Raw genomic sequence first — 16,201 nt, 5'->3', positions numbered from 1 at the left:
AGGAGAGAAATAGTCTGGCGTTTCACGTGGAGGGGTTGACTCTCCCATAAAGCATAAAGTCTTTGAGCGTGAACTACAAGGCGCATCGGAGACTCGCTGCTCTGCACGGTGGGGGCCCTACAGTCCTCACCAACCGTGTAGAATTTGCCGAGTTATTAGCCAGGAGGGGCGGGGTGAGGCGGGGCGGGGCCGAAGTGGCGGGGTGGTGGGGGGGGGGGTGACCGAGAGAGCTTCATAAAGCCACAGCAAAGGCGCCGCGACGCTAGTGACAGCGGCCCGCTGGAGAGGGAGCCCGGGAGCTGCCGCGCGCCCGCCAAACGCGGGCGCAGGACCCAGGCGTCCGAGCCCGGGCTCCGGTGGGGCCCCGCCCCTCCCCCAGCCCCAGGGCCCCCGCCCCGCCCCCCGCCCACTTCTGCCCAGCCGACCCCCGCGCCCGCCCCCGCGCGGAGAGGGGCCGGTCCTCGACGGCCCGCGGGAAGGTGCCAGCCCGCCCCGGATGGGCATCGTGGAGCTAGGCTGCGGAGACATGCTAACGGGCACCGAGCCGATGCCGGCGAGCGACGAGGGCCGGGCGCCAGGCGCCGACCCGCAGAACCGCTACTACTACCCGGAGCCGGGCGCGCAGGACGCGACCGACCGTCGCGGGGGTGCCAGCCTGGGGGCGCCCTACGCCGGGGGCGCCCTGGTGCCCGCCCCGCCAGGCCGCTACCTCGGAGCCTACTCCTACCCGCCCCGGCCCCAGGCCGCCGGCTTCCCCGGGGCGAGCGAGCCCTTCCCGCCGACGCCGGGCGCCGAGGGCTACCAGCCCGGGGACGCCTACTCGGCTCCGGACCCGCGCGCCACACTCTACCCGGGGCCGCGCGAGGACTATATACTGCCGCCGGGGCTGGAGGTGTCCGGGAAGCTGAGAGTTGCGCTCAACAACCACCTGTTGTGGTCCAAGTTTAATCAGCACCAGACGGAGATGATCATCACCAAGCAGGGACGGTGAGTGAGGCGCGCGCCGGAGCGCCGAGCGATGGGAGCCCCTTCGTCCTGCCTGCCCTGACCGAGACGCGCTTCTTTTTTTTCTGTCGAGACTTTGCTAGTGTCTCCGTGTCCCTCACAGCTTTGGCTCAGGCCTTGAGGGGAAGGAGGGAGTTGAGGTGGGGACAGTCTGGGGGTTGTTTACTCTCAAGACATTGCACCGACAGGCGCAAACCAAAACCCATGAGTGATGAAGGAGAGAGACACAGGGAGCCATGGTCCTGGTTTAGGGCGAGGGTGCCTATGGTTTCCCCAGGCACTAGTGTGCCGCTCTCTGCCTGAGTGGGGGACACCCAGGGCGCAGGGGGAGTGTGAGCTGTGGGTCTGACAGAGCAGGGCACCTCTTCGCCCCTACGTGCTGGGAAACCGAGGGGACGGCAGAGTCTTGCAGTGGAGCGGGCAACAAACCAGCCCTCATCTCAGGGGCTCTCTGTGCCCACCTCTCCCAGCGCCCTTGCTGCTGTTGTATACAGGTCAGCTCCGGGGGAGGGAGACGTGTAAAACTGGGATTTGGTGACATGGAGACGTAGTCGCCAAGTTTCCTTTCCGGTAGTTACTTTGAGATCATGTGTCTGGTGTGTGCGTGTGGTGGGGGGAGGGAGATGGTAGAGTGGGAGAGGACACAGATTCCTTCCCCACACGGTCCCTGCCTGAGGGCACAGATGTCAATGGGCCTGAGCAGGTGAAGCTACCTCAAGGGTCCCAGCTGGCAGCCGGTCCCACTCTCTGGACCCTTCAAGGCCTGTCCCCGAAAGCCTGCCCTACCCTGATTCAGACATTCAGTCCACCCTGGGGAACCCCTGGTTCCGTGGCTCAGGCTCCCCTGAGCCCAGTGTGTGCAGGGTAGGGTTTTGGGGCCAAGGGTGCTGCTTCCGGAGAGAGTCTCCTACGTGGGGAAAGAAAGAGAAACTTGCAGCTTGTGTGTTATTTGTGTAGCAAACTCCACTCTGAGTGGGCCCTGACTGTGTCTGGTGGGTGAGAGTGTGCAGCCACCCTTCCCAAGGGGGCTTTGTGTGGCTAGAGAACTACTGAGGGCCTCTGTGTGGAGTGACTGTGTCATCAGTGGACCCGAGAGGTGTTGAAGAGCAGATAGGAAGTGTGGGGCTCGGGAAGGGAGAGGGGAGAGGCCATGCTGGGCCAGAGGGTTGACATTCATTCAAGCAGCACCCTCGGCCCCAAACCCTACCCTGTATGCACTGGGCTCAGGGCAGCCTGAGCCATAGAACTAGATCCCTCAGGGTAGACTGAATATCTGGGCATTGCTGGAACATTTTTCCGTCCTGATGAATGATTTCTGTGGGATGGCTTGGGATTGAGGGACCTGTCCACCAATCACAATGGGCTTCAAGTTGCTGAACTGTTCTTTCTCAGGGATGAACCCAGGAAAGACGGCATTTTCTTTTATGGCCTGGCCTTCATCTTCTAGGCCATTTGATAATTCCTCTCTGCTCCCCCAACCCTAGCCTCCTTCTGGGTACACCTAGGCACAGCCCAGGCTTCTAGGCTGTCATGTCTAAATTGGAGGGAACCCAGAAGATCCTGTTCTGTCTTCTTCCTGGACATACAGGGAAATGGAGCTAGAGACAGTAAAAGAGACTTTTCTGAGGTCACATAGCACATCCATTGCTGGCAGAACTGGCACCAGCTCCCAGATGGTATGTGCCTGTGTTTCTTTCTCTGCTCCCCCAAGACCAGGAGTAAAAACAGCCACCAACACTGTCCGAAGGCCTCGATGCATTCATCGTGCTTTCACTTCCATTATTTCACTGCGCTAGGTAGGCCAAGCAGCCTCCCCGTCTGCAGCTGAGGGCGCTGAGGCGCGGGGGGCTGATGGGTTTCGCTTGGTCACACGGCAGACCCAAACTCAAGCCTCCACTCCGTTGAGTGGTCAGGAAGCTTCCCTCCCCGGGGCCTGCTGGGGTCTCCCCACAGACTTGTGGCCAGGCCCCTGCCCCTCCAGTCTTGAGGGCTGGGGTGGACAGAGCTTCAGCAGAACTTCAGGGATCTGGGGGTGCAGGACTGGCTGTGGGTCTTAGGGTACGGTACAGTCCATATTGCTGTACTGGTTGTCTCCTTTACATCTACAACCTCCTCTTTGCTTTACATTCCTGCTGAATAATCCTCCTTGACAATTGTGTTGTCTCTCTTTCATTTTTTTTAATTTTAATTTTTTATCTTTTGGCTGTCCTGCACTCGTGTGCAGTGTGTGGGATCTTAGTTCCCTAACTAGGGATTGAACCTGAGCCCCCTGCCTAGGCAGCTTGGAGTCTTACCTACTGAATCACCAGGGAAGTCCCTTGTTGTCTCTCTTTTATTTAAACCCACACACTTAATTTCCTTTATTATGAAAAATTCCAATATATACAAAACTGAAGAGAAACATGTAACAGATCTCCACCTACCCATTACCTAGCTGTGGATACTAGTCCAATCCTGTTTCTGCTTTTCCTTTCTCTGTTAACGTCCATACCTCTGGTCTGAAACTATGTTAGTGATAGCGTAATTAGTAAGTAAATCCTAGACACTGTATTACTTCATCCTTAAGTAGTTATCTGTGCACCTCTAAAAATGGGTTTTTAAAAAGAAACGCAATACCATTAGCAAACCTGAAAAGAAATTCTTAAATATCATAAAATTTCCCTGATTGTTTTGTATGCTTGCGCGCGCTCCAGTTTTGCAATCCTCACGCTTTCAATCCGTCCTGACGGACTGCTTCGGACACTTTGTGGGTTGGAGCTGTTGGAAGGGGACAGTGGCCTCTCACCATTTCCCTTGAGGCCTCCTCTTGGATCGGGCCTCAGGGGCCCCAGGGTGGGGTGGAGGAGACCGAGGACACGCGGCCCCCAGTTCGGCACCCGGGTCTGTGAACTTAGGCTCCAGTGATCTGGGAAGTCGGCGGCCATTTCCTTCTGCTACTGGCTTCTGAAAAGTAAGACGGGCTCAGAAAACAGCTCCCTTTCTGTCCTCCTGCCCTGGCAGACTGGCTTGTCCCTCCATGGTTTCCAGTGATCTGTCAGTCACCACCACATCACCCACGACTTTCTTCCTTTTTGAAAAATCCTTCCAGCAGGCCCACCCACAGCCCTGTAGCCTTTCGCCTTGGGGCTGACTCACTCCCTCCCTCCCAGATTCTTCCTCTCCTACCCACCCTAGACCCACCCCGCAGTGTGGACTGGACACACAGTCATGCGCTCCTCCACGGCAGGAATGGGATGGGGAGAGGGCTGGGGGTGGTTCTGGGGTCCAGAGACTGAGCCAGGCGGCTCAGATGGGACTGGGAGGGGAAATGGACAATAGGAAGATGGACTGGCCGACTGGAGGGTTTGGAGTTCAAGTTTATGAGTTTGTGGTCTGATAAGCGCACTCATGTTGCCCGGCCTCATGTTGTTTCTGGGAGGCAGCCTGTCTGATAGTCAATGGTAGACATTCTCAGCAGAGGAAGAGCTAGGCGGCTGTCTCTGTGTGTGGGTGTGTGGGTGTGCAGTAATTGCCGGCAATCCCCACTTTTCTGGGTGTGATTAGTTGATTATTATAATTAAGATAACTCCATTGTTAAGCAGCTCTATTTGTATTTGTGTATGTATGTGCGAGGTTAGGGCTTGGTAAAACAATTTCAGTCCCGCATTATCCTTGATCGCAGGCCTCAGCCCTTTGGTGTTCTCTTCTCTACATTCCAACTCCAAGAACTTTTTAGATCTTTAAAAAGTATTTTTAGCTTTAAGCCTGCTTTAATTTGGGCCGATGGGCTTCATTTCTCGTGGGATAGGTGAAAATGGTTTTGCTTTTTCTCTTCCCCTGTTTGCTGGTGGCCGTCTGATTTCTGTTCAATGGATCCGAGGTTAGTGGGAGGAGGCCCTCCCTTGATGCTCAGGTGCGTTTTGCATTTGGATCCCTAAAGACATTGCCGGAAGATGCTCCTCAGACTTCCCTGGCAGTCCAGTAGTTAAGACTCCAAACTTCCACTGCAGGGATCATGGGGGTTTGATCCCTGGTTGGGGAAAATCCCCACTCCCCGTGGAGCATGGCAAAAAAAAAAAAAAAAACCCTCCTCAAAAGTGGTTTCAATTTACACCCCCACAGATAGTGGAGGAAAGGACCGATTATCCTGCAGGTTCAATAGCAATTAGGTATTATCAATTTTGAAACATTTTGGGAACATGCCTGATGAAAGTGTTAGTCATTCAGTCATGTCCAACTCTTTGCAACCCCATGAACTGTAGCCCACCAGGCTCCTCTGTTTATGGGATTTTCCAGGCAAGAATACTGGAGTGGGTTGCCGTTTCCTTCTCCAGGGGATCTTCTCGAGCGGGGAATCAAACCCAACTCTCTTGCATTGCAGGCAGATTCTTTACCGTCTGAGCCACCAGGGAAGCCCAGACTGATAAAAACCATCTCCTTTACATTTGTGCCTAATAACTGCGAATTGGAGCATTGTCGGAAGTGTTCAGGATGGGGAAGGGGTACAATGACTCGGCGAATCATTTCAAGGTGGATGGTCCTTAAGGAGTGGTGAGCTGTCTTTTCTAGGGCCTCAGATTGGCACCAGACTCCCTTTTCCTTCTCAGCAAAGCGTCATGTAAATCAAGGGCTATTTTGGAATCCCAGCTGGTGGTGAGTCTAGATTTTTAGGGTGAAGTTGAGACCTCCCTTCTCCTCTCCCTCTCCCCTACCCTGCCCCAGTCTTCTTGTGTCTCCTGCTTTTCCCTCTACTAGTAAGAAGCAGGAGGAGACGGTGGAGACTATAGCATGTGCTCGCCATCGGGAGACTCCAGCTCTGTGCTTCCACCAAGAAGCCATCACCAAACTTCTCTGAGCCTCATTTTCTTCAGATATAAAATTGGAAAAAAAACATGTTGTACCTCAAAGGACTTTTTCAGTGAACTGGCTGCTGCATAAGTAGAGGCACAATGAATAAGTTCCCTTCTCTCTCTTTATTACTACATGTCTGGATAGGAACTGGGTACAATATAGGAGGCATGAATGACCTGACCACTGTTGCAAAATGAGTTAGTGGTAGCGATGGGTTGAAAATATTCTCTCACTCTCGATTGCTCAAAGCCTCATCCCTAACTTTGATTTCTCCAGTTGACTGGCACGCTAAGCTCCTGGGACCCAAGGCCTCAAACCGGAACTCTGGACTCTTGCTTGTGGTTCTTCAGCCAGGCCAGAGTGTTTTGATCATTCTGGGCCTGGGAGAAGGTGGGATGAGGGTGGGAAAGGGGAGACAGTGAGCTGAGTTGCACATCTTTCAAACTTCTTAACGGCTCTGAGAGGAAAAATGGACAGGAATTGTTATCTCCATTTATAGGTGAAGAAAGTGAGGTTTGGTTTAGGAATTAACTTATCCAAGGCCATAGGGCCAGTAAATCTCTTTTTTCTCAGCCCAGGAGAGTCTGGGGAAGGCAGGAATGTGACAGTACTCTCCCGGGAGATCTTTCCAAGGTTATTAGGGATGTTGCTCTAGGACCCTCTGGGGACTGTGTGTGTGTGTGTGTGTGTGTGTGTGTGTGTGTGCACGCGCATGAACGTGCATGCTCAGTTGTGTCCAGTTCTTTGCGATCCTATGGACTGTAGACTGGGATCCACCTGAAAGTGTTCTTTGGCCCCTGGAACTCAATCCCCCAGGTTTCCTGACTCATGGACCAGTGCCTTTCTTCCCACCCTGCAGGGCTTCTTGTAGGAGGAGGAGAGAAGTGTGTGTGGGAATGAAAAGCAATTCTGATGAGGGTTTGACTCTGCCATCTTAAAAAGTCTGCTCTTCCTCCTTGAGTTAGAAGAGACAGGCTAAGCCGGAGAGGCGGTGGTGATGGTAGAGGTGCTGGTTGTAGTGATGGTGGTGATGGGAGTTGTGATCATTGAGGTGTTCCTTATAGTGATGCTGGTGATGGTGGAGGTGTTGGTTGTAGTAATGGTGATGTTGATAGTGGAGGTATTGGTTGTAATGATGGTGGTGGTGGTGGAGGTGCTGGTTGTACTGATGTGGTGTTGGGGTTGGGGGAGTGATAGTGGAGGTAATGATCGTAGTGGTGGTAGTAATGGTGATGGTGATGCTGGAGGTGCTGGTTGTAGTGATGTTGGTGATGGGGTGGTGATGGTGGAGGTGATGGAGATGGTTGTGTACGGCAGTGCTTAGTCCTCTGAACCTGTTACTCAGCACAATAGCACAGCATCCCAAATCCAACTTCCTCCACTTTTCCTGGGAACCAGGACTTTGATCATGAGAACTGTGCTCAATAGAGTCCCTCATCCAGGTGGATAGAAAGCTCAGGCTAGGACTTCAGCTACTTCTCTGAAGACCCAGGCCTGGAGCAGGTGGCACTGCAGACGTCAGGCCCAGGAGGACGGGGTAGGGAAAGCCTGCGGGTGTCCGCTCTGGGGCTAGGTGTGTGTTAGCACCGTGAGAGCCGCAGCGAGAGGATGGATGACAGTCTGAGGCCAGACCAGGGTTGGGGGAACTCAGAGATGAAGACCTACTAGGAACAGCCTGTGCTGGGGCTGGCTTGTGGCTTTGCTCCCCTCCAGGGAGCAAACTAAGGCTAGAGACGGGTGTGCAGCTAATGTTAGCAACTGACACTCAAAAAGAAAAAAAATTTTATGAAGAAGGAAATGGCAACCCACTCCAGTAATCTTGCCTGGAAAACACCATGGACAGAGGAGCCTGGCAGGCTACAGTCCATGGGATCACAAGAGTCAGACACGACTTAGTGACTAAACCATCCACCACTACAAAGTGAATATATGCCTAAAGATAATATGTGAAAAGGATATTTGCCATATACTAGCTAGTTTTTTGGTGGGAGGGTGGGAGTCAAGGAAGACTTGGGGTTATTTTTTCATCAACTTCCATTTTATACTTATTTATAATGGTCATTATTTTTACTAATACTGTAAAACTATGAAAATGAATAAAATACTAAAAGTTTCATATAAAAAAAAGAAAAAAAATTTTAAAAGCCCTGCTTCCTAGTGTTTGCTGATTTCCATGGTAAATACCCCTATAATGGCTGCTTGCAAGCTGCCCACATGTTATCACTGAACTTGGAGTTGGGAAGAGACGTGAGGCGGCAAATATTACCTAGTATATCTCCACTATACCGATAAACAATCTCAAGAGCAGAGATAATAGTAGAGTGTAGTAAAAAATATTGAGAAGTGATTTTTTTGAGTATTTATTACCTTGACTTGTAATATATTTCATGGCAGTTTATATGATTTAATTTTTATTGATATTTATTTTTGGTTGTGCTGGGTCTTCATTGCTGCACGGGCTTTCTCTAGTTGCCACCAGCGGGGACTGCTTCTCTAATTTCGGTAAGCAGCTTCTCATTGCAATGACTTCCCTTGTTGTGGAGCTCAGGCTCTAGAGCTCGAAGGACTTAATAGTTGTGGCTCATGGGCTTAATTGCCCTATGGCATGTGGAATCTTCCCCGACCAGGGATCGAACCATGTCCCCTGCATTGGCAGGTGGATTCTTAACCACTGGACCACCAGGGAAGTCCTGATTTAATTTTTAATTGTTGCTAACACCTGGCTGGCAGACTTCCTGGACTTCCCCAGCTGGCTCTGGTGAGGACGGGAGCCGGCTCCAGCACACCGCTGATGGGCCTCCTTTGCATAGGGAACGGCCGTCTGGGGGACTGGGGACTGATGATATTGGTGGGTCTCTCTGTTCTCCCCAGGCGGATGTTCCCATTCCTGTCATTTACTGTGGCTGGCCTGGAGCCCAACAGCCATTACCGGATGTATGTGGACGTGGTCTTGGTGGACCAGCACCACTGGCGTTATCAGAGCGGCAAGTGGGTGCAATGTGGAAAGGCCGAGGGCAGCATGCCAGGTACGTGCCTCCTTGGGAACCGGGGGCATGATTTTTCTCTAAGACTGTGCGCCCCCTGGTGGAGCCAAGAGGAACCCCCAACCCCCTGCCTCTGACTCCTAGGATTTAGTTCTCTAGTTCCACCCCACCCCATCCACTCCACCCAACCCCATCCCTTCCCCTCCCACTTCTCACTTTCATTCTGTCATCTCTTCTACTTTGCTCTATCCTGTCTTCAGCTCGGTCCTCTGCCCACACCTCCCCCATCCTGCCCCCGCTGTCCTCCCCCTCCTTCCTTCTTGCCGCGCCTCTCCGAACAGGCAAAGGAAGCCCCACATGACCAGGGACCTGGTCCCAGGGGCTGCATGCCAAAAAGATTAACTGTCCACAGGGAACCGCCAGTATGTCCATCCAGATTCCCCCAACACCGGAGCCCACTGGATGCGCCAGGAGGTGTCATTCGGGAAACTAAAGCTCACGAACAACAAGGGGGCTTCCAACAATGCGACCCAGGTGGGACGCCTCCCCTCGGGAAAGCCCCCCACCTTTCCCTGTCCCTGAGGCCACAGTGGGTCCTGCAGGCTGATTCTGTTCTATGAGAGTGACTTCTCTCCCTCTCTGACTCTGGTTCTTTTCCACCCACTTTGAGAGGAAGCTGAATCTCAAGGCAGACAGGGGTCACATTCAGGCCAACGTGGGCCAACCCAGCCTGGGGGTTTCTTCACCAAATCCCGGCTGTGCTCGCTAGTATTGGGTACAGAGTCAGTACTGGTGGTCTTAGGGAGCGGGTGCAGAGTTTCTTTGAGTTGAGCAAGCCTATTAAAGGTGCCCTTATTCCCTGAGAAGCCCTGTTTGTGCTAATACTTTGGTCACAGTGGACATCTGGAGATAGGAAAGGAGGCAAGAGAATAGCACTGGTGCCCTGAGGAGGTTCAGGACGGAGGTTGGAGACTTGGGAAAAGTTACATGTTGGCAGGGCAGAAGAATGGTCACAATGACTTCAGGGCCCTTTGTGGCTTGGCCATAGGGTGGACCATAGGTGGGGTGGGGGAGGGGAGGGTTCCTTTGCACTCCCTCCTCCCACGCTCACAGCCGTCTCACCCCCCTCAGATGATCGTGCTTCAGTCCCTCCATAAATACCAGCCCCGGCTGCACATTGTCGAAGTCAACGATGGAGAGCCGGAGGCGGCCTGCAACACGCACGTCTTCACTTTCCAAGAAACCCAGTTCATCGCCGTGACCGCCTACCAGAATGCCGAGGTGAGGGCTGCCTGGGCGAGGGTAGGCTGAGCCTGAGTGGGTTGGGTGGGAAGAAGGGAAGAACAGAGCCCCTTGACTTCTTGGGAGTGAATTTGGAAGTTCCTCAGCCTCAGACTCAGCACTCAGATGACTCTGTTTCCCTTCTCTCTAGATTACTCAGCTGAAAATTGATAATAACCCTTTTGCCAAAGGATTCCGGGAGAACTTTGAGTCGTAAGTGCCCCTGGGTTCAACTCGTGTTGACAGAGGCCTTCCTTGTCTGTCTGGGACTGGGACTCCAGACAAGTGCTCAGTCCCCTCTCTGCCTCTGCGGTGGGGAAGTGTGCGGTGGGTGCAAAAGGCAGCGGGCAGGTCAGGAAGGAGGTATGGGGAGGGTCGTGCAGCAGGCAGGCTCCTAACTGACCAGTTCTACTCATGACCCCCTGTCTTTTGCCCCCTGTTTTTTTTTTAAAGCATGTATGCATCCGTTGACACCAGCGTCCCCTCCCCGCCTGGACCCAACTGTCAACTGCTTGGGGGAGACCATTATTCTCCTCTCCTCCCCAACCAGTATCCCATCTCCAGCCGTTTCTACCCCGACCTTCCTGGCCAGGCCAAGGATGTGGTTCCCCAGACTTACTGGCTGGGAGCCCCCCGGGACCACAGCTATGAGGCCGAGTTTCGAGCTGTCAGCATGAAGCCTGCATTCCTGCCCTCCGCGCCCGGGCCCACCATGTCCTACTACCGAAGCCAGGAAGTCCTGGCACCTGGAGCGGGCTGGCCTGTGGCCCCCCAGTACCCTCCCAAGGTGGGCCCAGCCAACTGGTTCCGCTCCATGCGAACTCTGCCCATGGAACCTGGCCCTGGAGCCTCAGAGGGGCGGGGGCCAGAGGAGCAGGGCTCCCCCTCCCTGTGGACTGATATCACCCCACTCCGGCCAGAGTCCAGCAACTCGGGACTGGGCGAAGGAGACTCTAAGAGGAGGCGTGTGTCCCCCTATCCTTCCAGTGGTGACAGCTCCTCCCCTGCAGGGGCCCCTTCTCCTTTCGATAAGGACACTGAAGCCCAGTTTTATAACTATTTTCCCAATTGAGCAGATGACGTGAAAGGAACAGGAAGAACGTCGTTAGGTTGGTGACACCAACCACACCACAAACTCAGGACTGAGCCGTCCCCAGCCTTTTCTGTCCCCAGCCTTTTGTAGTTGGTTGAGGAAGAGGGGGGCCAAGAAGGATTCTGAGGTTCACCTGCTGTCTCCTGGCCCACAGGGAAACCTGCGAGGACTGTCCTCTGCCCCTTCCTCTGCCCCAACTACAGTCATATACCTGGTGCTGCTTCTGGCTGTGGGTTCCCAGCTGGAGAACATAAAATGGACCACGGAAGGTCTGGGACACAAAAGAGCTTCCTCTCTTCTGCGGGTTGGGGTTGGGGGTGGGGATATCAGGGTCAAGTGGGATGGCCCGGCTGGAGACTCAGATCTCTCACTCTGTAGAGTAACTGTCAGCATTTCCATTTGTGTGTGTGTTAATCCCTGATATGGAAATAAAGACATGTGGATTTTGTAAGTCAGCTAGCCAGGGTCAGGGAGAGGACCCGAGTGACTTTGAACAACTGGCCTGAGCCCCACCCTCAGTGGAGTCCCGGGGAAGGGGCTGGCAAGGGGGTGGGGATTGTGCATGACTCAAGAAGCAAAGTCTTGAGATTTCCCAAGTGGCTCGGTGGTGAAGAATCTGCCTGACAGTGCAGAAGACATGGGTTTAATCCTTGATCCAGGAAGATCCCATATGCCATGGAGCAACTAAGCCCCTGCACCACAACTGTTGAGCCTGTGTTCTGGAGCCCGGGAGCTGAAAATACTGAGCCCATGTGCCGCAACTACTGAAGCCAGTGAGCCCTAGAGCCTGTGCTCTGAAACAAAAGACGCCTCCTCAACGAGAAACCCACATACCACAGCTAGAGAGTAGCCCCGCAAGTAGAGAAAAGCTCCGCACAGCATTGAAGACCCAGCACAGCCAAAAATAAATAAATAAAATAATTTTTTTTATTTTAAAAAGGAAGCACTGACTTGCCAAGGGGACAGGGGGTTGTATGTAAGGATGCATTTTTCTTTTTTGGGGAACAGGGGAGGCTATTTATTGTACAGAGAGTGGTGTCCAGATATAGTACTTTTGTCTTCATCACTTTCTGGAAATAAACGCAAAACTGTCAAGCGTGTCCTGCTTTGGTACCTGGATGGGGGGACACAGGTGGGGACTCTACTGGGAACTGCAGCTGTATCCGAACTGTTCTCTCTGCTCTAGAACAGAACTTGAAATTCCGAAGACCCTCCTAGAAACTAGAGGTGATTTCATTCAGGGGATAAACTGAATTAGAGCAATTCTACATGTCCTGCCTTGGTGCTCAGGTTGACGGCTGATGCCACCTCTTAAGGTACCTTGGGATACCCTGACTGTAGAGCAGGGTGCGAGGGCAAGACCAGAGGATGGGGGCTCTGCAGAAAAAGATGACACTTGATTTTTCCGTGCATTTCTGGCAGCTTGGGATCTCCATCTTCATCTTGGGATTGTTCAAAGATTGAGGAGTAAACGTAAATAGGACCACATGAAATTGCTGTTTTCGCAGGTCAAGAACAGCCAAATATTGGCAGTTTCATTTTATACAACCTAGTATATGTAATGAGTTTAGAACAGTGCCAGAAAAATAGTAAGCCCTCAAGGCATGGACAGAGGAGCCTGGTGGGCTGCAGTCCATGGGGTCGCTAAGTTGGACACGGCTGAGCAACTTCACTTTCACTTTTCACTTTCATGCATTGGAGAAGGAAAGGGCAACCCACTCCAGTGTTCTTGCCTGGAGAGTCCCAGGGACAGGGGAGCCTGGTGGGCTTCCATCTATGGGGTCGCACAGAGTTGGACACGACTGATGCGACTTAGCAGCAGCAACAGCAGTGTATGTAATGAGTTTAGAACAGTGCCAGAAAAGTAGTAAGCCCTCAAGGTGTAAACTATTGTTATTGTCAATATTATCATCCTCTAGCTGGTTTTCTCTCTCCTTGCACACGTACTGAGTTGTGGTTGTAAAATGATACATGCTTCTTTTAAAGAATTAAAGCATTGTGGAAAAGTATGAAGACAACAATAAATTATCTTAAATCTTACCACCCATGAATAATTATCACCAACAATAGATGGATTGGATAGACAGAAATATATTTATGATATTGGAATCATACTGAAAATGCTTTTTTTTCTTAATGAAAACTATTGAATTTTCATTAACAGAAGTTAATGATAATGATAATAACAACCCACCAAGCAAACCATCAAGAACTCCCAAACTCTCAAATGAGTGAAGACAATTGCTGAACTCAAAATAAGTCTTCCTTCAAGATGAGAAATATTTCCTGAAAGAGCATGCAAAGGTTAAAAAAGGAGCTTATGGGAAACAGTAAAAGGTCAGAGTTACTATATTTGCCTCACCCCAGTCCAGAGTATACCCAATTCTAATGTGGGAACAATGTTACAGGCTTTGGGGTGTTGTTCCAGTTCTGTTTAGAGCCTGGAAAATTTTGCTTGTTTCATAGTTCACATTGACTCTTTTACTGGTTTCTGCCCAGAGGTAATTTTCATCATCAGTCAGAAGAAGGAAAAGATAAGGAGACAGTCATATACTTGGTTCCATCTTCTTTGGATTTGGAAGTGCATCTTTTTAAAATGACATGAGGAAGTCAGCCATACTGCACTCTGTGAATACAGATTAATTCTCCACTTGCCCTACCCCTTGCCTCTCACTCTTTGGAGTTAATGATATTAAGCTGAGCTTATTTCTTTTCTTGGGAACTCTGGTGGGTAGTTACAAGACTTTTCTCCCTCACTCTTTTTAAATGGTTTTGGTTTGCTTTGTCAGACATGAAGTGAAAGGAGTTGTGATCAGGTCATAGTCTTCTGTCTTCTTCTAGAAGTCTGGTTACAGATGTTTTGATGCTTTGTTATTTGACTCACAAAAGTTCATTACTAGTATTTCTTCACTGTTAGATGAACCTTCCCAAATATTATATATTTTCCAAAATATATTTATTGATTTTACTGAATATATATGAATTCACATACACAGAGTTTTTAGTCAATGTAATGCATTTTACCTTATCAGTCTGACTACCCTGGTGATCCAGTGGTTAGGACTCCACACTTCCAATGCAGGGGGCTTGGGTTCAATCCCTGGTTGGGGAGCTAAGACCCCCACATGCCATGCATAATATATGAGAGCTGAACGTGACTGAGGATGCACAATCACACATATATATGGTGGTGGGAGTTAGGCCCTAAGTAGTGTCCAACTTCTTGCGACCCCAAGGACTGTGGCCCACCAGGCTCCTCTGTCCATGGGGTTTCCCAGGCAAGAATACTGGAGTAGGTTGCCATTTCCTTCTGCAGGGGATCTTACTGAGCCAGGGATCGAACTCACATCTCCTGCGTCTCCTGCTTGGCAGGCAGATTCTTTACCACAGTACCACCTGGGAAGCCCTATGTATATTGTTGTTGAGTCACTAAGTCATGTTCGACTCTTTGTGACCCCATGACCTGCAGCACACCAGGCTTCCCTGTCCTTCACTATCTCCCAGAGTTTCCTCAAATTCGTGCCCATTGAGTCAGTGATGCTATCTAACCATCTCATCCTCTGCAGCTCTCTTCTCCTTTTGTCATCAGTCTTTCCCAGCATCAAGGTCTTTTCCAATGAGTCAGCTCTTTGCATCAGGTGACCAAAGTATTGGAGCTTCAGCTTCAGCATCAGTCCTTCCAGTGAATATTCAGGATTGATTTCCTAAGGTTGACTGATTTGATTTCCTTGTAGTCCAAGGGACTCTCAAGAGTCTTTTCCAGCACCACAGTTCAAAAGCATCAATTCTTTGGTGCTCAGCTTTCTCTTTGGTCCAACTTTCACATCCGTATGTGACTCCTGGAAAAACCATAGCTTTGACTATACGGACCTTTGTCAGCAAAGTGATATCTTTGAATATACTCTAGGTATGTCAAAGCTTTCCTTCCAAGGAAATCTTTAAATTTCATGGCTGCCGTCACTGTCTGCAGTGATTTTGAAGCTCAATAAAACAAAATCTGTCACTGCTTCCACTTTTTCCCCTTATATGTGCATGAAGTGATGGGATCAGATGCTATGATAACCAGCTTTTTCATTCTCCTCTTTCAGCCTCATCAAGAGGCTCTTCAGTTTATCTTCACCTTCTGCCATTAGAGTGATGTCATCTGTATATCTGAGGTTGTTGATATTTCTCCTAGCAATCTTTATTCCAGCTTGTGATTCATCCAGCCCAGCATTTCACATGATGTGTGTGTGTATGTGTGTGTGTGTGTGTGTGTGTATATATGTATGTATGTATGCACGTGTGCTAAGTTGCTTCAGTCGTGTCCAACTCTGTGCGACCCTATGAACTGTAGCCCACCAGGCTTCTTTGTCCATGGGATTCTCCAGGCAAAAATACTGGAATAGATTGCCATGCCCTCCTCCAGGGGATCTTCCCAACCCAGGGATGGAACCCGCATCTCCTGCATTGACAGGCGGGTTCTTTACCACTAGCGCCACCTGGGAAGCCTCTATTAATTTGCTAATTTTTGCTGTGTTTTTATTTGATTTCATCTAGTAAGTTTTCTTTTTTCTTTTTTTAAATTTTTATTTATTTTTTTTAGTAAGTTTTCTTTTTTAGTTGATAATGTTTTAGTTTCATTTTTGTTGTAGTTATGTCTCTCTTAAGCAGCAACCTAACAAATTTAAAAATAATCTTTTTATAGTTTTATTTTAAATGTTTGTTTATTTTTGGCTATGCTGGATCTTCATTGCTGCATGGGCTTTTCTCTAGTTGGGGTGAGTGGGGGCGACTCTGAAGTTGCAGTTCAAGGGCTTCTCATTGTAGTAGCTTCTCTTGTTGCAGACCACAGGCTCTAGGGCTTGTGGGCTTCTGTAGTTGTGGCTCCCAGGCTTTAGAGAACAGGCTCAGTGGTTGTGGCCCACGGGCTTAGTTGCTCTGAGGCATATGGGATCTTCCTGGATCAGGGATCCAACCCATGTCTCCTGCATTAACAAGTGGATTCTTTACCACTGAACCACCAGAG

At 50.7% G+C, this 16,201-nt stretch overlaps 1 protein-coding gene across 1 annotated transcript; it reads left to right on the top strand.

The window, feature by feature from the left end:
- Positions 1 to 269: 269 nt before the first annotated feature.
- On the top strand, positions 270 to 12,288 carry TBX21 (T-box transcription factor 21). Its single transcript, XM_019982523.2, has 6 exons — positions 270 to 987; positions 8,707 to 8,861; positions 9,232 to 9,353; positions 9,951 to 10,100; positions 10,252 to 10,313; positions 10,554 to 12,288. The coding sequence occupies exons 1-6, from the start codon at positions 497 to 499 to the stop codon at positions 11,170 to 11,172; spliced, it is 1,599 nt and encodes a 532-aa protein (XP_019838082.1). The 5' UTR covers positions 270 to 496; the 3' UTR covers positions 11,173 to 12,288.
- The last annotated feature ends 3,913 nt before the right edge of the window (positions 12,289 to 16,201 follow it).

Source organism: Bos indicus, chromosome 19 (genome assembly GCF_029378745.1).
Source record: "Bos indicus isolate NIAB-ARS_2022 breed Sahiwal x Tharparkar chromosome 19, NIAB-ARS_B.indTharparkar_mat_pri_1.0, whole genome shotgun sequence".
Lineage (NCBI taxonomy): Eukaryota > Metazoa > Chordata > Mammalia > Artiodactyla > Bovidae > Bos > Bos indicus.
The sequence above is the reverse complement of the archived record's forward strand: the minus strand, read 5'-3'. Positions and strand labels throughout refer to the sequence as shown.

Excerpts from the sequence above, each read along its gene's own strand:
- TBX21 (XM_019982523.2), top strand. The coding sequence starts at position 497 with ATGGGCATCGTGGAGCTAGGCTGCGGAGACATGCTAACGGGCACCGAG. Across the intron at positions 988-8,706 it reads ATCATCACCAAGCAGGGACG|GCGGATGTTCCCATTCCTGT; the intron begins GTGAGTGAGGCG and ends TGTTCTCCCCAG. Across the intron at positions 9,354-9,950 it reads CTTCCAACAATGCGACCCAG|ATGATCGTGCTTCAGTCCCT; the intron begins GTGGGACGCCTC and ends CACCCCCCTCAG.